The sequence below is a fragment of the Hemitrygon akajei genome, chromosome 6 (assembly GCF_048418815.1).
Source record: "Hemitrygon akajei chromosome 6, sHemAka1.3, whole genome shotgun sequence".
NCBI classification, from domain to species: domain Eukaryota; kingdom Metazoa; phylum Chordata; class Chondrichthyes; order Myliobatiformes; family Dasyatidae; genus Hemitrygon; species Hemitrygon akajei.
In genome coordinates, this window is record NC_133129.1 from 166,320,903 (window position 1) to 166,343,981 (window position 23,079).

A 23,079-nucleotide genomic window follows, 5' to 3' on the forward strand; every position below is an offset into this window, starting at 1 on the left:
AACCCTCGTGGTGTAGGGTCGGTAAAAACGTCTGGGCCAATTTCAAACTGCGCGCTGTCCCAGCCGCCGCTCTCGACAGGCTGCGAGTGACCACGCATGCGCGATAGCTCGGGGACTCCATGGGCGGGGCCTCAACTATCAGGGCGGTTCCGATCTTCCCACCCGCGAGGTCATTACCCAACAGGAGGTCCGCGCCCTCCCCCGGTAACTCCGGCAGGACTCCTAGCTCCACAGGTCCCGACACCAACTCGCAATCGAGAAAGACCCTATGCAAAGGCACGACCGCGGTCTGGTTCCCGATTCCTCTCAGGGCAACCTCCCCCGTCCGAGGGCCGAAATTTAACACATTACGGCTAATTAACGATAGTTCCGCCCCCGTGTCTCTCCAAATTCGTACGGGGATGGGGGGGTCCCCTTCCCTCAAAGACACGGTTCCTTCGGAACTAAATGTCTCCCGCCCCTCCGGTACTCCATCTACCTGGGGCCCTCTTGTCAATTTCCTGATTACCACTGCACGCCCGATAGGGGTCGCTGCTCTCTCCCTCTCTGGCTCCTTTCTCGGAGCAAAGCAGTTTGATGCGATATGACCCACCTTCCCACAATTAAAACAGGTTAAACCAGGAGATCTCCAGGTCTCCTGTCTGTTATCCTCACTTTTTCTGCTAGCTCCCGGCGGGATCTCTGCCTCAGCCGGCGGACTTTCCCTACCATTCCGACGGTCTCTCAGGTAACTTTTTGGCGAGGAAAACTTTGTCTTGTGGGTTAGGGCATATTCATCTGCGACCCTAGCCATCTCTGAGATGGACTGATTCGTCCTCTCATTTAAATACATTCAGATCTCTTCCGGAACGCAACTTTTAAATTCCTCAATCAAAATTAACTCCCTGAGACGCCCATAGTTCTCGGCCACCTTTTCAGCTGTGCTCCAACGGTCCAAGAGCACACCCTTCTCATGGGCTAGCTCGGTATATGTTTGATTCCACCCTCTTCTTAAATTTCGGAACCTTTGTCTATACGCCTCAGGTACTAACTCGTAACCTCGGAGAATGGCCTCCTTTACTTGAGCATAATTTCCGTCCCTTTCTGGGGGCAGCGCGGCATATACCCGCTGTGCCTTTCCTCGTAACACACTTTGTAACAACGCCACCCACTGCTCTCTGGGCCACTGCTGATTCTCTGCCACCTTTTCAAAGAGCAAGAAATAACTATCAACATCCGTCTCCTCGAACGGGGGGACCAACCTCAACGCCCGACTAATATCAAACCCCTCCTCTCTCTCTTCCCCTTGAGTTCTTCGCTCTTGCTTTCGCCTGTCCAGCTCCAATTCATGGCTCCTTTGTTTCTCTTTCTCTTCTGCTTCTGCTTCTAGCTGCTTTAGTTTGAACACATGCTCTCTTTCCACAGCCCTTTCCTTTGCGGCTCTCTCTGCCTCTTTTTCCCTCTCAGCTCTCTCGGCTTCTTTTTCCCTCTCAGCTCTCTCCGCAGCTTTTTCAGCTGCTTCTACGTCTAGCTGCTTTACTTTAAGCTCATAGTCCAGCCTTGCTTTCTCCAACTCTACCTGATCTGTCCCACTCGCTAATCTCTTTTCGGGGATATTTTCCAAATCCTCAGCTGCAAACACCTTCTTCCCAACGTAATGCTGGTGTATGACCCTTCGCACTTCCTGCTTTTTCATTGCTGGCTTCACCGCTGTGAGGTCTAACGCCTGCGCCAAATTTACCAAGTCTGATTTTGTAGCCTTCCCTAGCGCCTCTACCGTCGGGTCTCTCATAAATTCACCCACATCCATCTTTGCTGGTTTCCCGTCTGGCTACCTGCGTAACCAGATTTAAGTTTGGACTTACAGCCCGATTCACTGACCCTCCCGTTTGGTTTCAAATCCCGGACGAGCCCCCACTTGTTACGTAAACCCCGTAACCAGGTAACTTACCAGCAAAGATAGATGGATCAGCTGAGTCGGATGCTACTATTTTCAAACGTTTTATTCAACAAGGGCACAAACGTATGGTTAATACAAAACATTCAGATCGTCAAAACTCAATCTAAAACACCGGTGTAACCATAATCAATCAGAAATAAGCTCTACAGTTGTCTAGGGGGTAATACTGAGTCCAACGGAAGTCTAAAGAGTCACTCAGAAGTTTGCAGGCTTTTTCCTTTATAATTTAGAAAAGATGCACACTTGCCCGTCGTCTTGGCAGAGCAAATCCTTGGAATCAGGGGAGCAGACTTCCCCGTTGTTATTTAAAAGCAGTCTTTCGTTGGTTTTAGCCACAGATTCAAATTCGGAATCTAGCGCACGTGGCTTCCTTCAAAATGGCGTCCCGCTCCCACGGGAATCGATCTCGTGTCTCCTGGGTGCGTCTGCTGGGTGCATCTGAGGTGCATCTGAGGGTCCTCCCCTCAGACCCGCCTTTATACTTCTTCACGGGATCGCAGGTGTCAATCAAGTTGCAGGTAATGCGATCTCTCTCTCAACCAGCCCACTTTGCCCGAGGGCTTTTCAGGTGGTCTCCATGAGACAATAGTCAAAGTCACCTTTATTCTGCTTCTTGGGAGAACGTGGTCTTCCGCACGTCTCTCTCTCTTGGGTCAGTTGACCCCCCTTAACTAGAGTTCTTGCGATTTTCACAAAGGAGGGGGCCAACGGCATAGCATCACTACCTCCTAATGGTTCCTTTACCTCGAGGTCCCTGATCAAATCCAGTTCATTGAACAACACTAAATCTAGAATTGCCTTCTCCCTGGTAGGCTCCAATACAAGCTGTTCTAAGAATCCATCTCGGAGGCACTCCACAAATTCCCTTTCTTGGGGTCCAGTACCATTCTGATTCTCCCAGTCTACCTGCATGTTGAAATCCCCCATGACAACTGTATCATTACCTTTGCGACATGCCAATTTTAACTCTTCATTCAACTTACAACCTACATCCAGACTGCTGTTTGGGGGCCTGTAGCTAACTCCCATTAGGGTCTTTCTACCCTTAGAATTTCTCAGTTCTATCCATACTGACTCTACATCCCCAGATTCTATGTCCCCCCTCGCAAGGGACTGAATATCATTCCTCACCAACAGAGCCACCCCACCCCCTCTGCCAGTCAGTCTGTCCTTTCAATAAAATGTATACTCTTGAATATTCATTTCCCAGGCCCTGTCCGCTTGAAGCCATGTCTCAGTTATTCCCACAACATCGTACTTGCCAATTTCCAACTGAGCCTCAAGCTCATCTACTTTATTCCTTATACTTGGTGCATTCATATATAATACTTTTAATTTGTTACTCCCTTCTCCTTTCATATCAATTCCTATTTCACTTGGCCTTACTGTATGATCACTTCTTGAGCTTTCTACTCCATTGATTCTGTTGTCCTTTTTAACTTTTCTTATTTTCACTTTCCCTTTAACTCCATCCTTATATTTCCAATTCATCCCCTCCCCCCCACTACTTAGTTTAAACACATCCGTGTTGCAGTGGCAAACCTGTCTGCCAGAATGCTGGTCCCCCGCCTATTAAGGTGCAACCCATCCCTTTTGTACAATTCATCCCTACCCTAAAACAGATCCCAGTGATCCAAGAATGTAAATCCTTGCTCCCTGCACCAGTTCCTCAGCCACACATTCAGATCCATTATCTCCCTGTTCCTGCCCTCTCCAGCATGAGGAACTGGAAGCAAACCAGAGATAACCACCCTGGAAGTCCTGCTTTTCAGCCTTATTCCGAGTTCTCTGAAGTCCCGCTGCAGAATGTCCTTCCTCTTCTTCCCCATGTCATTTGTGCCGACATGCACTACCACTTCCGGCTGTTCACCTTCACCGTTGAGGATTCCCTGCAATCGGTCCGTGATGTCCTGGATCCTAGCACCAGGGAGGCAACACACCATCCTTAAATCTCGCCTGTTGCCGCAGAAACCCCTTTCCGTACCTCTTACTATGGAGTCCCCTACTACCACGGCTCTTCCTGATGTCTGACTCCTCGGCTCTGCTTCTGCACCAATTTTCGGCTTGCAGACCTGTCCGCCTCTCAGACTGGCAGTATCTTCTGTCCTGACAGCTTCCAAGAAGGTGAGCCTGTTTACGAGAGGTACATCCTGTACTTCAAGCATCCTTTCCTTCCTCATCGTCGCCCCCTTTCTCTCTTCCTGTATCCTCGGTGTAATGACCTCACTGTAGGTCCTGTCCAGAAAACACTCGTTTTCGCGGATAAACCTGAGGTCATCCAGTTCTTTCTTCAGTGCTGCAACATGCTCCTTCAGAAGCTGAATCTGGACACACTTTCCACAGCTGTAGCAGCTGGGGGCACCATCAGTGTCCCTGACCTCCCACATCATGCACGTAGCACACTGAATCAGCTTAGCGGTCATGTCTTCACCCTCTGCAATTGTGCCTGGCGTAGTATACAGTGTTGTGCAAAAATGTTAGGCACCCTAGCTACACATATGTGCACAGTACTCTATAGTGCTGGTACCAGACAGATCCTCTGATATGAGAACAAAGAATTTAGAGTTACTGTTGCTCTCCAATGCTACAATGAAGTCTGGCTCATGCACCTTTGGCTTTTTCCTCCTGTTGTCAATAAGCAGCTCTTTAGCTTTGCTGACTTTGAGTGAGATGTTATCGTTGTGGCACCATTAAACCAGATTTGACAAGGAGCCAAATTAATAACACCTCAGTGAAATGCAAACTGACATTTAACGCCAAGTCTACCTTACGTAACTCCAGTGTTTATACCTTTGTGATGGACAGCAATAGGACTGGCAAATAGCTAATTTTAATTACTCTGGTGTACATAGCTGTATGTTGTAAATACAGACATTGGAAGTGGTGAAGTACTGGATATAAATTTAAACACAAAGTACACTGCAGATGCTGTGGTCAAATCAACAAGTACAAACAAGCTGGATGGACTCAGCAGGTCGGGCAGCATCCATTGAAATGAGCAGTCAACGTTTCGGGCCGAGACCCTTCGTCAGGATATAAATTTAATACTGCTTGCAGCTGCCTCACTACTTCAAACTTTTGTTCAACCGGTGTGCAAAAGAGAAACTATGAAAATACAAAAAGGAAAGAAATAATAATAAATAAATAAGTAATAAATATCGAGAACATGAGATGAAGAGTCCTTGTAAGTGAGTCCATAGGTTGTGGGAAAATTTCAATGATGGGGCAAGTGAAGTTATCCCCTTTGGTTCTGGACCCTGATAGTTGAGGAGAAAGGAGCTTGTATTTTGTCAGAGTGAGGTTTTCATGTTCTCCCTATGAACTTGTAAGTTTGACTGCGATACTCTAGTTTACTCTCCACTCAAAAATGTGTGAATTGGTAGGTTATCTGAGCACTATAAATTGGCCCAAGTGTATGAGTGAGTGCTAGAATCTTGGGGGGTGGGGTAGTTGGTGAAGATGTGGGAAGATGTGAGATTGGTGTAAGGGTTGGTAGATGGTCCGTGTGGACTCGGTAGCCAAAGGCCTGTCGTATGACTCTATGGCTCTAACAGTAGCTGTTAAACAGCCAAGACCTTGGGTATACACGAGAGACTTTGCAGATGCTGACACTCAGCAAGTCAGGCAGCATCTACGAAGAAACAGTTGACATTTTGAGCAATAACTCTTTATTGAGACCATAAGCTCACGATTGTCAGTGGCTATGCATAAAATCATGAAAAGAAACCAGTTGAGCTGCTTATATCTGTAGGGGCTCTCATTCTTCAAACAGTTGTTAATCAATAGATAATTTGCTTTTCTACTCCATTTGCTAATGATTTGCCTTGCAGGTACCCAAGATACACTAAACATACAGGATTACCTTTCAATCTCCTTAATGTCTTCCAACTGGACAAGTTCAGATGAAGGGTTTGACCCAAAATATAGGCTGCGCATTTCACTGCACAGATGATGCCTTACTTGCTGAGTCCCTCCAGGTTCCAATATCCAGTCTTCTGCCCTTAGTTTCTTTAATGCTTCTTTCTGTTACTTGATTGCAATAAACTTATATATATTCTGATTTAGATGGAGATTCATTCATTTATCACATTTACATTGAAGCATACAGTGAAATGTGTCACTTGCATTAATAACCAACACACCTAGGGATGTGAAGTCGCCTCACATTCTGCACCAACATAACATGTCTACAATGTTCTGACGAAGAACAATACAGAACACGACAAAACACAACAAGCAACAAAATAACAATAGTAAAACAAGCCCATTCCTCTCTCCCACTCACCCATACAGACTAACCCCAAGAAAGGCCAACTTTGGCCTCTAGTGGACTCATGGATTTACAGATTTTCCCCAGCAGATTTGCGGAGATTCACAGACACAGGCTTCCGATCGACCTTCAACCTTTGATTTTTCTATCGACCCCAGCATTCGCCAATAGTGATGAAGGAGGACCATGGATGAGGAGCCCAAATACTAGGCCTCAAACTCCTGTCTTGCCAATTTTGGATTTTGTACTTTGTTGTGATTTTGGATTAGTTTTGCCGCTACACAAACAATGGGACCCTGATTTCTAGGCCTTGAATTCTGGTCTGGGGGGTTGGGATGGGGTGGGAGAGCAATAATCAGGAAGCAGTAAAGCAATTAAGCATTTCAGCTTCCAGTCCTCAATGGATTTTGAGAACACTGACCAGTCCATTCCCTCTGCAGCTCTAACTGACTCACAATATTGACCTTTTGTTTTCCTTTCAGACTTCCAGCACATGATATTATTTTTTTTTGTTAATTATGAAGGGAAGCTGAGTGAAGAGGGATGGTTGACAAGAGCAGATCAGAGATCTGGTGACTTGTCTGCCACTGCAAGCCTTTACTATCATTCATTGGGCTTAGATCAGTGAGTTGAAGGAATACTGTCCACTTGCCTGGAAGAATGCAGATCTGGCAAAATCCGAGGTCCACAACATGCGGAATAGAGCAGCCCTCTTGCGTCATATTCCCTCTTTTCAAAGTGACAGCTGGTGCTCATGAACCAGACTCCCAGTTATGAGTAAATAGGCCCACAGCCTTTTGGCAGCCCTGAGAAGGATGCTACTGGAGTAAAATTAGAAAGCAAATCTGGAGTGGAGCCCCTAAGGGGGGCTGGAAGTCATTGAATATCCTTCCCACAGCTCCTGCAGCTAGGCTGGGGCCAAACATATTGCTTCATAAGCTTTCCTTTGGAATACACTGGTGAGACCAAGAGGGGAATCTTGGTGACTGGGGCATCTCAGGATCTCCATACCTTCCTCCCAGGCTTGTGACGATGAGGATGATCACCAGTTGTCCTTTGAGACTGACAAATGCCAACCAACCACAGTGACAGCAGCTTGTTCATTTGTTTGCTATGTGCCATGTTGTGTGATGTGGGCGATAATCATCTATCCATATCTATGACCATTGTTCTTGGCAAACTTTTCGACAGAAGTGGTTTGCCATTGCCTTCTTCTGGGCAGTGTTTTTACCAGATGGGTGACCCCAGCCATTATCAATACTCTTCAGAGATTGTCTGCCTGGTGTCAGTGGTTGCATAACCAAGACTTGTGATATGCACCAGCTGCTCATACGACCATCCACCATCCATCCATGGCTTCACGTGACCCTGATTGGGGGGGATAAACAGGTGCTACACCTTGCCCAAGGGTGACCCGCAAGAAGGAAGAAGTGCCCTACACCCCTTTTGGTAGAGAAATATCTCCACCCCGCCACCAGCAGAGTATGGTGTTTACAAAATATAATGGTGTTACTCACCTATGCTATACCATTGCATTTCCAAAGCTCCCAGTCTTGAATATGAGGGCTGTATATGTCCAGGACAATGCCTCCTTCAGACCTCCCTCCCAATATTTCAAAGAGGGAACAGAATGTATTGATAGTCTCCATGTATTTTCGCAAGCATTTGGATTGTACTAGATTGGTTTTTCATGGCCCATCTGAAAATGTTTTTGACTCTATGACTAATACAACTGCGACAATTTAGTAGGAACCTGTGGGGCAGCCTTTCACCTAGAAAGTGGTCTATTTATGGAATGAGCTGCTGGAGAAAGTGGTTGAAGCAGATATATTACCAATATTTAAAAGGTACTTTCCAGATACATGGATAGGAAAGCTTTAGGGGGGCATAGGCAAACTGGATAGCTTAGATTGGGAATATTGGTTGGCATGAACTGGTTGAACTGAAGGGACATTTTCTGTGCTGCATTACTCTAGGACTCCATGTCACATTTCACCCCAACTTATAAACAGATCCTGTTTCTTCAGCATTGGTGTTTCTAAATCTGGGACTTATCTTTTCCCTCCCATCAACCTGGAATAATGCAGAGGACGTGCCTTCTCTAAAAGGACTCTAGCATTTCAAAAAGTTGCTCCAATACCTTCTTAAGGGAAATGAAAAATTAGCAAACAACCCCGACTTTCCAGGCCATGTCCCCGTTACGTAAAACTGATTCTTACTTTTAAAAAAGAACTTTCTGTGTTAATTGATGTTACTGTTTCCCCTTTGGTTGCAGGCTGCGCTCAGTATTCATGGCATGTGTGGTGGCCCCATGCTTGGATTGTTTTCACTGGGGATTTTATTTCCTTGTGCAAACTGGATCGTAAGTATATACACAAAGTGCTGGAAGAACTCAGCAGGCTGGGCAGCAGCCATGGAGCTGAACAAGCAGTTAACGTTTCAGGCCAAGACCCTTCTTCTAGACTGGATTATTGATCATTACAGCGTGTCTTTTTGGTGCTTCCCACTCCCTTTCCTTTTCCCAGCCATGATTTCCCTCTCCCTGCCCCCTTCCCACTCTCAGTCCACAATAGAGACCCAATATCAGAATTAAGTTGACCATCACTCACGTATGTCTTTTTTGTGTTAACAGTACAGTGCAATACATAAAATTACTACTGTACTGTGCAAAAGTCTTAGGCTCCCTAGCTATGGATATGTGCCTAAGACCTTTGCACTGTATGGTATATTCCACCTGAGTTGCCTCCAACTTAATGGCATGTATCGATTTCTCTTTCCGGTATATAAAAAAAATCCCCTCCCCTTCTTCCATTCTCCACTCTTCTCACCTCCTTATCATCTCCTGTTGATGCACCTCCTCCTTCCCTTTCTCCTATGGTTGACCCTCCTCTCCTATCGTATTCTTTCCTCTCCAACCCTTTACCTTTCCCACCCACCTGGCTTCACCTGTCCCCTTATAGCTATCCTCCTTCCCCTATCCCCACCTTTTTATTCTGGCATCCTCCCTCCTTCTCTTCCAGTCCTAAAGAAGGGTCTCTGCCCAAAACATTGACTGTACTATTTCTAATGATGCTGCCTGACCTGCTGACTTCCTCCAGCTTTGGATTTCCAGTGGTCTGCAGTATTTCTTACATTTGTAAGTACAGTATATAACTTGTTCCCTCATGAAATTCAGCACATCCATACTCAACACCATCGACCATCTTGCTCACCTTTACAGGGTGCCTTCGGAGGATTAGCTGTTGGAATATTTTTATCCTTCTGGCCTGCAATCGGTGGATTTGTTTATCCTGCATCTGCATCAAGGACGCTGTCCTTACACTTAAGTACCAACGGTTGCTTGCCACTGGACATCTTGGAATCGTTATCCACACAATCACCGACCCTAACTCCTCAAGAGAGAGACAGGTATCAACTTTTGGTAAAATTGACATTTTCTGTAATTATGTAAAATGCCATGTGACAATAATGATATTGCACTTTTCCACCGACAGACCTACTCTGGCAGACGGCTGGTATTCTCTCTCATATCTGTACTACAGTCCTCTAGGATGCTTGGGCACATTGATTGCAGGGCTTCTCATAAGCTTCATGTCAGGTTTGCTCCAAACTTTTTCAAGTTCAACTAATCTCTGAATAAAGTATCTCACTTTTTCATGGTTCTTCATTAATCAATCTACTTTTTAAACCGTTACTTTGAATTTCTGTATGTTGATTTTCAATGGGTTTAAATTAATTATTCAGAGCACAAGTTTGTAAGTCCACTGCTGATAATTTAATAGGAAAATGCAAAAGTTTGACTTGCACTACAAACTAATTTCCCCAAAATAGAATTAATTTGATGTGCCTTTTGGCAGATATGTATTAATGCTATATATCCTCAGGGGTTCCCAAACATTTTTACGCCATAGACCAATACCATTAAAGCCATGGGTCCACGGCGACAGTTTGGGAACCCTGATATACGGGAACTGAAATCCCGAACCTGTTCCGTTAATCAAGAAGCTTCTGAGCAGTAGGTGGTACAAATAAGTTGAACTCCAATCTCATGGCATGCATCTTCAGATCTAGTAATTGGACGGGCAGCCCCAAAGCAATCCTTCACCAACGTGCCCAATGGTGAAAATCACCTTTCGGCATTTTAGATAGAAATAGCATTCCAACAAATAAATAAACATTATACTGTTTAGATTGTAAATAAATTGTGTATGACTTAATCTATTTTAAAAGATACTTTATCCAATAAAAATCCATTGTAGGTCCATTCTAATTCACTGTCACTCAGAATAATGTAGCATCAAGTCATTGAATAGAGATAGAAATGATACCACATTGTGGGCGTAGAACAATCTGTTCAAAGCCAAATGTTCCATGTTTGGATCATCTCTGCAAGGAGCTTCACGTGTGGCTACTGAAAAAGCTACAAAGCCATTGCAAATAAGGATGCTACCATATGTTTGGATGCTGTCTGTTGAAGCCCCACAAACTGCTTCCCTTGCTTTAGATTATTCAGCAGCTACCATGCTCTAAGAACAGATAGATAGATAGATAGATAGATAGATAGATAGATAGATAGATACTTTATTCATCCCCATGGGGAAATTCAACATTTTTTCCAATGTCCCATACACTTGTTGTAGCAAAAACTCATTACATACAATACTTAACTCAGTAATAATATGATATGCATCTAAATCACTAACTCAAAAAGCATTAATAATAGCTTTAAAAAAGTTCTTAAGTCCTGGCAGTTGAATTGTAAAGCCTAATGGCATTGGGGAGTATTGACCTCTTCATCCTGTCTGAGGAGCATTGCATCGACAGTAACCTGTCGCTGAAACTGCTTCTCTGTCTCTGGATGGTGCTATGTAGAGGATGTTCAGGGTTTTCCATAATTGACCGTAGCCTACTCAGCGCCCTTCGCTCAGCTACCGATGTTAAACTCTCCAGTACATATATACAATAATTTTGAAAAGTTATTGAAATGATCCTTCCCTCTCTAAAGTTTCAGGCAACCTCAGTCTTCCAATTGCATCTCCTCCCACCTGCCTTGGGACATGCCACAGAACATTGCTCCTCTCAAGCACATCTCCCACTGGCTCTGGAATTACTAAGCTGTCCAAAACCTCTCTAGTTGGATGTGACAGCAGAGAAAGTTGTGCAGCTCAATTATTCAGATAAAACTGCAGATTAACTTCAAGCCAACTTTACACCTCTGTTTTTGGTTGCACGAATAGTTCCTTTCTTGACTTGATGTCTGTCAAGTTGGATTTCTTTTTCTTCTTTGAACATGTGCAGCTTCCCCACTTGAAAGAGATTGAATGCATCTACCCAAAGTTTTTTTAACTGGATTCCACTCAATGACCAAACAACTTTTCCTTTCTCTTCCTTTTATTTTTCGCAAGTGCGGCAGTTTGATAGTTCCATTTGTTCCATCAACCATTAGTCATTAGTTATTAGGTGAAAAAACTGGCTGCCGCTCCGGACTTTGTAGACAGGTTCAACCTGCACAGTCTCCGCTCTCTAATAGACCGTTATGTTTTCAAACCAGGTGACCCCTCCTGAAGGTTCCCGAGCTCTTCTTAAACTTTGTGCCATTTCCCAGAAGCACCTGCGCGCGATGATCCCCGTGACAAAGCTAGCGCTAACCCAAACACAGTGACAGCAGTGCTCTTTTCCATGAAACAGTCTCTCAAGTTATTTAAAGTTCAACATCTTACCGCAGATTCCAACGCTGCTCCCAGACTGCCGCTGTGATGCTGTGGGGTCCCCCCAATGTTCTGGGCAGAAGCAGCACTCAGACAGTGGGTTCCATCTGGTCTATCAGTGGATTCTTGCTATTAGTTTTAAATATTATTTTCTTTTGCCTCTAGGTCCCAATACTTTCTAGAAACTCTAGTTTGAATTGACAATGTCTGGAGCCTGGCCTAGAAATATTTATTTGCTAAAGTTCAAGGTTACAGCTATTAAAAGTTTAGTTAATCCCCCTTCTAGATCAGATTTACAATAATAGCAAGATGTTGATAATGTTGATGATAACTGGCCTTGTGGCAGATTGAAGTGGGGCTTTAAAATGTGGAACTTCAAATTCGGTCCATGAAAAGGAGGCTGAGGCAGGAGTCATATGGGGTCAGCTACTACCATCCAACATGAAAAGGGAACATTAACCCTCATCTAACTACAGGCCTGCCTTCAACTTGAGACCTAAAGATCATAAGGCATAGGAGCAGAGTTAGGTCATTTGGCTCATCGAGTCTGCTCCATCATTCCTTTATGGTTGATTTATTACCTCTCTCAACCCCATTCTCCTGCCTTGTCCCGTAACTTCTGACAGCCTAACTGACCATGAACCTACCAACCTCCTCATTAACTATAGCCAATAACTTGGCCTGTGGTAATGAACTCCATAGATTCATCACCCTTTTGAACTGTTACAGGATTCAGAATTTCACTTGAAGCTTGGCTGAATATGAAAACTGATGAATCTCTTTCAAAACAGGATTATTGTCCTTGAAATTCAGCGTGACTCTCAGGATTAAGTGCAATATTTATTTCACTTAGGAACGTTCCAGATGCAAGGCCACAAATCTTAGTCTTACACCAAGTGCCAGAACTCTTGTGCCACATCACTCTTTGATATTTGTGGAGGGGGGTGAAATGTAGCATAAACATTTCCGGTGCTTAGATGGAAAATGATTTAACAATCTGCCAGCCCTGTAACAGTGGACTTCTGCTGCTGTAGCTCATTCACTTCGAGATTCGATGTGCTGTACATTCAGAGACATTCTTCTGCACACGACTTTTGTAACGTGTGGCTATTTGATGTGCAGTCCCCTTGCTGTCAGCTTGAATCAGTCTGGCCATTTTCCTCTAACCTTTCTCATTAACAACACGTTTCCAACCGCAGAACTGCTGCTCACTGGATCTTATTAACTTTTCTCACCATTCTCTGTAAACTCCAGAGACAGTTGTGCATGAAGATCCCAGGAGATCAGCAGTTTTTGAGATACTCAAACCACCCCGTCGGGCACTAACAAGTATTCCACGGCCAAAGTTGCTTAGATCACACTTCTTCGCCATTCTAATGTTTGGTCTAAACAGTAACTGGTCCTATTGACCCTGTCTACCTATTTTTTGTATTGAGTTGCTACCACATTATTGGCTGATTAGATATTTGCATTTATGAGCAGGTGTACAGGTGTACCTAATAAAGTGGTCACTGAGTGTAGATGGAAAAGAACTCGAGAGAAAGCAAATCCACTACAGGCTCTAAGCGATAATAGTCCACAACTTGGACAGCCATTTGCAGTCCTCTCAGAATGAATAGTAAATTGCATTTGAAGCAGGTCTAAAATAATTCTGAGGTACTCTTTTGAATTCCTGTGTTCTTTTCCAGGATCCAACAACACTAGTACTGTGAGACCAACACTCGTCAGACCGGTCTCCAATCTGTTTTGCTTTTGGTCACATAAATTTGGAAAGAGGTGTGGGTCTGGAATTCAGTACAGACCGAAAAGCAATGCAGAGGTTAGAGTTTTACTGAGCCTCTTTTACACAATATATTTGACAAGAATTGTAAATTATGCTAAGACCATAAGATATAGGGGCAGAAGTGGCCCATCGAGTCCACTTCGCAAATAAATTACACAACTAAATCAAAATTACACAAATAAAGCATCATGTTCAGTTAGTCTTCACTTCCTGTTCTGAAAGTATAGGATCTTGCATTTCTAAAGTTGTTTAGCCATTCAGACACATTTAGTCAGTAATGTGTGGAAGTCATTGGTTGAGCTTGTGAGAAAACATTACTGTTCAGAAAATGAACTTTGCTTGGATATTTTGTGACATTATTGTTTCACATTATTTTAAAATGGCCAATAAGACACAAGAATGTATAAATTTCTCCTTCAATATTGGTGCTAAACTTGCCATCTAATAGTGTTAGCTCCTACTATTCTGCCCCTGAAGCTGGAATAATTTAAATCAAGCACATAATGAAATAATGTTTTTATTTGGCTGTCTCGTATTGGTTCAGTGTTAGTTAGTTAAACCTATCACCTCCAATGGGGCATAGACCATCTACAGAAGCTTCCCAGAGTCCTTCATATTGGCAAACACGAGGAAATCTGCAGATGCTGGAAATTTGAACCACATACACAAAATGCTGCTGGAACACAGCAGGCCAGGCAGCATCTATAGGGAGAAGCGCTGTCGACGTTTTGGGCCGAGACCCTCCGTTAGGACTAACTGAAAGATACTAAGAGATTTGAAAGTAGGAGGGGGAGGGGGAAATGCAAAATGATAGGAAAAGACCGGAGGGGGTGGGGTGAAGCTAAGAGCTGGAAAGGTGATTGGCGAAAGTGATACAGAGCTGGAGAAGGGAAAGGATCATGGGACGGGAGGCCTCGGGAGAAAGTAAGGGGGAGGGGAGCACCAGAGGGAGATGGAGAACAGGCAGAGTGATGGGCAGAGAGAGAGAAAAAACAAACAACTAAATATGTCAGGGATGGGGTAAGAAGGGGAGGAGGGGCATTAATGGAAGTTGGAGAAGTCAATGTTCATGCCATCAGGCTGGAGGCTACCCAGCCGGTGTTGTTATCCACTTTGGTTGCAAGAACAGGAAAACAGATTATTATCTGAATGGTGGCCGATTAGGAAAAGGGGAGGTGCAATGAGACCTGGGTGTCATTGTACACCAGTCATTGAAGGTGGGCATGCAGGTACAGCAGGCGGTGAAAAAGGCAAATGGTATGTTGGCATTCATAGCAAAAGGATTTGAGTACAGGAGCAGGGAGGTTCTACTGCAGTTGTACAAGGCCTTGGTGAGACCGCACCTAGAGTATTGTGTGCAGTTTTGGTCCCCTAATCAGAGGAAAGACATTCTTGCCATAGAGGGAGTACAAAGAAGGTTCACCAGATTGATTCCTGGGATGGCAGGACTTTCATATGAAGAAAGACTGGATCGACTAGGCATATACTCACTGGAATTTAGAAGATTGAGGGGGGATCTTATTGAAACGTATAAAATTCTAAAGGGATTGGACAGGCTAGATGCAGGAAGATTGTTTCCAATGTTGGGGAAGTCCAGAATGAGGGGTCACAGTTTAAGGATAAAGGGGAAACCTTTTAGGACCGAGATGAGGAAAAACTTCTTCACACAGAGAGTAGTGAATCTGTGGAATTCTCTGCCACAGGAAACAGTTGAGGCCGGTTCATTGGCTATATTTAAGAGGAAGTTAGATATGGCCCTTGTGGCTAAAGGGATCGGGGGTATGGAGAGAAAACAGGTACAGGGTTTTGAGTTGGATGATCAGCCATGATCATACTGAATCATGGTGCAGGCTCGAAGGGCCGAATGGCCTACTCTGCACCTATTTTCTATGTTTCTATGTTCCTCCAACCTGAGTGTGGCTTCATCTTGACAGTAGAGGAGGCCATGGATAGACATATCAGAATGGGAATGGGACGTGAAATTAAAATGTGTGGCCACTGGGAGATCCTGCTTTCTCTGGCGGGCAGAGCGTAGGTGTTCAGCGAAATGGTCTCCCAGTCTGCATCGGGTCTCACCAATATATAAAAGGCCACACCGGGAGTACCAGACGCAGTTTACCACACCAGCCGACTCACAGGTGAAGTGTCGCCTCACCTGGGAGGACTGTCTGGGGACCTGAATGGTGGTGAGGGAGGAAGTGTAAGGGCAGGTGTAGCAAATTGTTCCGTTTACAAGGATAAGTGCCAGGAGGGAGATCGGTGGGAAGGGATGGGGGCAACGAGTGGACAAGGGAGCCATATTGGGCCATATTGGGCCAGTCTTTCAAGTTGGCCCCAGGTGTTGCCCAGCTTCTTGCTGTCAGATTAAAGGTTCCTTATCCAGTCTCTCTTCCGCTTTCCCTGGGGATTCTTCATACATGGTCTTCACAGTCCATGTTCCAGTGGTGGTGGTCCCAGACGATAGAAAGATGATTGTTCCTGTGGATTCCGCAGACTTGCAGCTTTCAACATAAGACTTTGTACATCTTCAAGGCAAAGATCCTTCCTCTCCCAGGGATGAGATCTTTGGAGCTACTGTAGAGCTGTTTTTTTTTTAATGGGATAAGGTTAGCCTCACGGCTAGGTGCATGGCCAACCCTCCTCCTTTCACAGCCAGGCTTGGAGCTGTCCAATGTGGAGTTTTTGGTTTGGTGGTTTATGTATAAACACAAATCATATGTATTTCATAGTAGTATTGGATTATTGGAGGAATTCCCAATGGAATCAATATTGAACTATTTACTCACTTCATCCACCCTCCCCAATCCATTTACCTTCCCCATCACCTGGTTTCACTTATCACCCCCACACCTTCTCACTTCATCCCCATTTCACCTCATTTGGTTTTACTTATCACCTTCCAGCTTGTACTCCTACCCCTCCCTCCCACCTTCTTACTCTGGCTTCTTCCCCTTCCTCAGGCAATGGGGCAATTACACATACCGATATATTAACAAACAATTATTGTACAAAATGAAGAGTAGTGTTTCTTCAAGGATGAAAAATACTATACCTCTTCTAACTTTTCAAATTTGTTTGCAGGCCAACAAAGAAAATACGGTATCCGATAACAAACAGATAATGGAAATATCAACAGGAAAGGAGCTTCAGGAATCAAAGAAACTTCCATCCATCTATATCACTGAACAACATACTCAGTTTAATTTTGGAATTATCAAAGAAGCATATTTTTAATTCCAGACTAGATTACAATAAAGCTCGAGCTATAAATAGAAAATCATTCTGTTATTACTCTAAACACTGAAAATATCATTCTGGCTAAACTATCACTGAAAACCATTAGCTTCACCATGGTTAATAAGCCAAGTGCAAAAACTACTATCTAGCCATTAACTTTGTGAAGCTTATCAATTCAACCTTGACCTCAGTAGGAATGGAATAGGGTTCGATAAGCTCCAACCATATTTCAATGGAATATTGAACTTTTAAAAAAAGCATTTTCCAAATAACAAAAATATCGAAAACATAATTTCCCTTTCTTCACCATAACAAATCAACAAGCCTTTACTCTATAGAATTTAACAATAAAGCAAGCTGGAAAGTGCATGACAATTTACAGTATGTTCCTGAAATTCTGGTTGCCATTCTAAATACTCAATTTTTCTATTCAATTCACCTCTTCTGAGATAATTTCCCTTCTGATTTGGCTGATCTTTCTCACCAATGTAGAATACAACACCAGAAAAAGTGTGATCCCCCAGTGGCCGCCTTCTTCAATTCTATTCCCCATTCCCATTCTGACGTGCAAGCCCATGGCCTCACATACTGCTGAGATAAGGCCACATTCAGGTTGGAGAAGCAACACCTTTTATTCCATCTGGGTAGCCACTAACCTGATGGCATGAACATCGATTTCTTGAACTTTCAGTAATTGCCCCCCCCCACACCCCTTCTTCACCATTCCCATTCCTGTTTCCTCTCTCGCCTCATCTCTTAACATGCCTATTACCTTCCACTGGGTGCTCCTCCACCTTCCTTTTCTTCCATAGTCTTCCACCCTCTCTGATCAGATACCCCAGACAAATAATGAGAGCAGACCAATAATGGAACCAGGAGTCAGTCACTCAGTTTCTCAAACTTGCTCCACCAACCAATACAACATTGTCAAAAGAAAATTTGGTCTCTTCATCTATGCCACCTCGCAGCACCATCAAACATCCCCTCCCCCACTTAATATCCTCTATAATCTATTTTTCTCATCAATTACACCACTAACCTACATAGGGGGTAAATCTACAGATGGCAATTAATCTACCCAATCTGTATGTCTTTGGGATATGTAGGACGAATACTTGGAGGAAACCCACATAGTCACCGGGAGAACGTAAAAACTACATACGGCAAGCACTTGAGGTCATGAGTGAATTGGAGTCACTGGAACTATAAGGCAACACCTTGACTAGAGGTGCCACTTACATCGTGCCTCAACATCTCAAAGCACTTAAGCAAGTTCTGATCAATATCTAAACACAGAAAAAAAAACTTGCAATGTTGACAAAGATTGTGAGGTTAGAAATGTTCAGAGGTCACAGAACCATGCTGTCCAAACTCATACAAGCCAAGAAAAAGTGTTGTAAACATATCATTAACAGCAAAAATGGTTGTAATGCCAGTGTAAAGTCATTATTCTTTTATTAATGAGGATAAAGACAATATAAACATGTGACATTATTCATAGTAGGATTGCATATTTGGTGATGAGGCAGAATGGGCTGGGGGAGGGGTTTATGGGGAAGAAGTGCTGAATTCAGCATTTAATCATTTTATTCCATATACAGTACCTAGCCACACTGCAGATTTAGAAAGAAAATATTAATATGTGTAATACTTGTCTTCTCATTACAATGAGGAATAAAGTCAGAAGGTATTGATTAGATATGTTATTGATTTCAACCACCCAGCTCAGATGACAGCCATAGAAACTTATTACCAGCTCCTGTTTACATATACCTAGATAGAACAGTCAACTTGAGATCATAGTTGAGGCAATAATATTAAATTACTTCGAGGAAATAAAACAAAATAATACTTACACAACTGACAACAATATTATGTAAATTGATTTTTGTATCACCTGCTTAGAGATGACTGAATTATTCCTGCTTTGGTCCCAAGAAATCCAATCTATTTGTATTAACATCAAAACACTGCATTCCCTGTAAGAGTAAATAAGATTTCAGTTATGCTGCTATGCAGAAAGTCACAAAACATTAACTTATATTTAAATTTGAATTATATGTGTTTCCATTGAAGCTATCTCCGTGGATTTGAGCAATAAATCCAGGAAGTACTGGGGAGGTACACTGATTCTAGGATTCTCATTTCTAAGATGAGGTTTTCTTGATTACCCTCTCAGTGGGATACAAAATGTCTCATTGCATGATGTAAGAAGGGATCAATGTGTTGGCCAACATTTATTCCTCATCAAACATCACCAAAGACAGACCATCACTGTTCAGAATCTTAACTGGACCACCCAGTTTCATAGTGTGGCTACAAGAACCAATCAGAGGTTGTATTTTGCAAAGCTTATCTGCCTATAACAAACAGCTAAGATAGTGTGGAAAATGCTCCAACTATTAGGAACAGCACTACACCCACAGGACAATAAGACCCATAAGATATAGGAGCAGAAGTAGGCCACTGGGCCCATCGAGTCTCTCAACCATTTCATCATGGTTGATCCAGTTTTCCTCTCAGCCCCAATTTCAGTCTTCTCTTCATATCCCTTCATGCCCTACCAATAAAGAATCCATCAACCTCTGCCTTAAATATACATAAAAACTTGGCATCCACAGGTTCACCACTCTCTGACTAAAGAAATTTCTCCTTAGCTCTGTTCTAAAAGGATGCCCCTGTTTTCTGTGGCGGTGTGTTCTGGTCTTAGACTCTCCCACCATAGGAAGCATCCTCTCCACATCCTCTCTATCAAAGCCATTCACCATTCAATATGTTTCAATGAGGTTAGCCCTCATTCTTCCGAATTCTAGAATTCCAGAGCCATCAAACACTCTTCATATAACGAGCCATTCAATTCTCGATTCATTTTCATAAAACTCCCTTGAACCCTCTCCAGTTTCAGCATATCCTTTCTAAGGGGTCCAAACCTGTCAGTGAGGCCTCACCAGTGCTTTATAAAGTTCCAACATTACATTCTTGCTTTTATATTCTAGTCCTATTGAAATGAATGCTAACATTGCATTCTCCAGTGTCGTTTTCCAACGGTCCAATATCTACTCTTGCCTCTCTTTTACACTTTATGTATCTGAAGAAACCTCTGGTATTTTCTTTAATAGTATTGGCTAGTGTAAATTCATATTCCATCCTTACCACATTAATGACATTTTTAGTTGCCTTCTGTTGGTTTTTAAAAGCTTCCCAATCCTCTAGCTTCCTGCTAGTTTTTGCTATATTAAATGCCCTCTCTTTGGCTTTTATGTTGGCTTTGATTTCTCTTGTTGGCCTTGGTTGTGTCATCTTTCCTTTAGAATACTTCTTCCTCTTTAGGATGTGTACATCCTGTGCAGTCTGAATTGCTTCCAGAAATTCCAGCTATTGCTGATCTGCTATCATCCCTGTCAGATTCCATGATGCCTACAACATCATACCTGCCAATCTGCATGGTGCTGCAAGTTCAATTACTTTATTCCATATACTGCGTGCATTCAGATACAACACCTTCAGTCCTGTATTCACCCTTTTTGATTTTGTCCGTCTTTTATGTTGCAACTCATCCTGTTGACTGCAATTTTGCCCAATTCAACACCATCCAAAATCCAATTGATTGGTGCCTTATTTCTTTAGTTCAGCATGCACTGCCTCCATTGCTATGGTATAGTGTTCAAGTTCAACTATCTAAAAAAAAGGACTACAGCCATTCACTAAGGTTTCTTGAAAATCATGACCCAATAGAAGAATCTCTACCACTTAGTTTACAAAATATCTATGTCCCTCAATTTATATACAATTCTTCCTGGAAATCTATCACCTCTTGATTAAAGCACTCCAATATTCTCACCCAACAGCTCACCACCAGCTTCTCATGGACTGACAATAATAGATCGTGTAACAACACTCCTGTATGGAGCAATTTTGCCCTTTGTCCTATCTAGTCCATGACAACCTATCTTTCTGCCAGTCCCCATCTACCCACATTTAGATCCTATCTTCTCATCATTGATGCATTGATCTACTTTGTAACTGAGACCCTGTAATGTTACTTTTTGCAACGTCCTTGAGTTCTCGTTTTACGAATCCTACATATTTTTTATTCATCAATGTCTGACTTCACATCAAGTATGCAACTGTTTTCAGCCTTCATATCTTTGATTATTGACAAAATAACAAACTGTTTTCAGGCAGGAAAATACATATCTGTTGAAGCTTTTTAAAAAAACTTTCAAATATTTATCCACAAATAGAAGGAGGGTAGACAGGGATAAAATTAAATAACTTAAAATTAATTTTTAATGGATCAAGACAGAATGGGAAAGGATTCCATTTCCCCTCCAGCCTCATCTCCTCCAAAGGCACTCTGTCACTTTCTTGCTGACTTAATAATACAGAATCAAAATCCTACAGATATTAATATCCATAATTTTGATGAAGAAAGTAGTGTGTTTCCTACCTGTTCTGTGCTTGCAGCCTTCTCCAAGTTCCTTGCCCAATAGGAAGACGTATCTATCAATCATGATGAGTCCTGGTTCGGCAATCTGCTTAAAGGAAAGCAGTATAGTTGATTTATTTGGGAACATCAAGGGAGGGGTGAATTGGCGGACAGATTAAAAAATGGAACATTCTTCACATTCTAAATTTTACTGCGTCTTGGTAATACTTCTATCATACTTGTAAAATAATCACCACAGAAACTCCAGTGGGGTCATTCTTACTCTTGGCTATTAGGCTCTATAATGAGTCAACCTGTAGCAGGGTGAGTGATGACCGTCTCCTGTTAGACTGTTTGAGGTAACTTATTTTTTTAGTTTTTCTTACTTCTCTTTTAAATTTGTATATCTGTGCACTTGTAATGATATTGTAACACTGTAATTTCCTTTGGAATCAATAAATTATCTATCTATCTGTCTTGCACATGTTGGACCCACCCATAATTAAAGGCTCAATCCACCCTCAGGACTTTCAGTACAGTAAAATGTACTGAATTGCAACTATCCATGCCTCTTCCAGCAGCTGCATTTTAGCACAATTATTTTTTAACTCGGTTTGAAAAGGAACATTTTCCTCATATCTCATTATTTGTTCATGTCTGGTCCACTCTAGAGAATGCTAGCACGTTCTTTTGTAAATTCTTATAGAATAAATCAATACAGAATACTTACCAAAAGCAGGGCATGCACAAGGTCTGCATGGCTTTGGTCTTGTAGGGAAATGAATGATGATACTGGGTTAGCAACTAATTGGTCAAACTATCATTCTGGCCTCCTGAAGAACTGTACAAGTCAAAACCTCTTCTAACTCGTTAAATTTGTGGTTAATTCTTACCCTCCATTAGCTTCCATTCTCCAGGCAAGCTGACGCCTCACACCAACAGGAGAAGAATGACAACAGTGATGATCGTAATGAGCAGCAGCAGCTGAGGAATTTTGGTGTGACAATGATGAGGCAGAGGAGGATGAAGATCAAATGAAGTTGTCCAGTTTTTCATCCTCACAGCTTAACCAAGTGCAAGTTAATTCTCTCTGAAAGCTATGATGAAGCTTCAAGGTGCAGATCTGAGGCTTTGAGATAGTAATCTGGTATCAGAATCAGAAACAGATTCAATATCACCGGCATATGTCATGAAGTTTGTTAACTTTGTGGCAGCAGTACAATGCAATACATCATAAATATAGAAAAAAACCTGAATTACAGTAAGTATATATGTAAATTAAATAGTTAAGTTAAAATGGGTAGTGCAAAAGCATGAATAAAAAAAGTATTGAGATAGTGTTACTGGTTTCAATATCCATTTAGAAATTGGATGACAGAGGGGAAGAAGCAGTTCCTGAATCACTGAGTGTGTGTCTTCAGGCTCCTGTACCTCCTTCCTGATAGTATCAATGAGAAGGGGATATGTCCTGGGTGGTGGGGGTCCTTAGTGATGGATGCTGCCTTCCTAAGACACCACTCTTTGAAGATGTCTTGGATACTACAGAAGCTAGTAGCCATGATGGAGCTGAATAATTTTACGACTCTCTGCAACTTAATTTGATCCTGTGCTATACCCCCCTACCCCAGCCCCATACCAGACGGTGATGCAACCAGTCAGAAACAGCCAGCTCTCCATGGGACATCTGCAGAAGTTTTTGAATGTTTTAGGTAA

General features: G+C 42.8%; 1 protein-coding gene across 3 annotated transcripts in view; it reads left to right on the forward strand.

Annotated features, from left to right (window-relative positions):
- Window positions 1-21,848, forward strand: part of slc5a12 (solute carrier family 5 member 12) — a 73,599-nt gene extending 51,751 nt beyond the window's left edge. For 2 of the 3 annotated variants that reach the window (XM_073049720.1, XM_073049719.1), the window contains 5 exons: window positions 8,485-8,571; window positions 9,430-9,617; window positions 9,704-9,807; window positions 13,606-13,736; window positions 16,782-21,848. In XM_073049720.1, coding sequence (XP_072905821.1) covers window positions 8,485-8,571; window positions 9,430-9,617; window positions 9,704-9,807; window positions 13,606-13,736; window positions 16,782-16,934 — 663 coding nt within the window. In that variant the 3' untranslated portion in view covers window positions 16,935-21,848. Of the gene's footprint in view, window positions 1-8,484; window positions 8,572-9,429; window positions 9,618-9,703; window positions 9,808-13,605; window positions 13,737-16,781 lie in introns of those variants that run through there. The other variant, XM_073049721.1, reaches the window with a different exon arrangement.
- The last annotated feature ends 1,231 nt before the right edge of the window (window positions 21,849-23,079 follow it).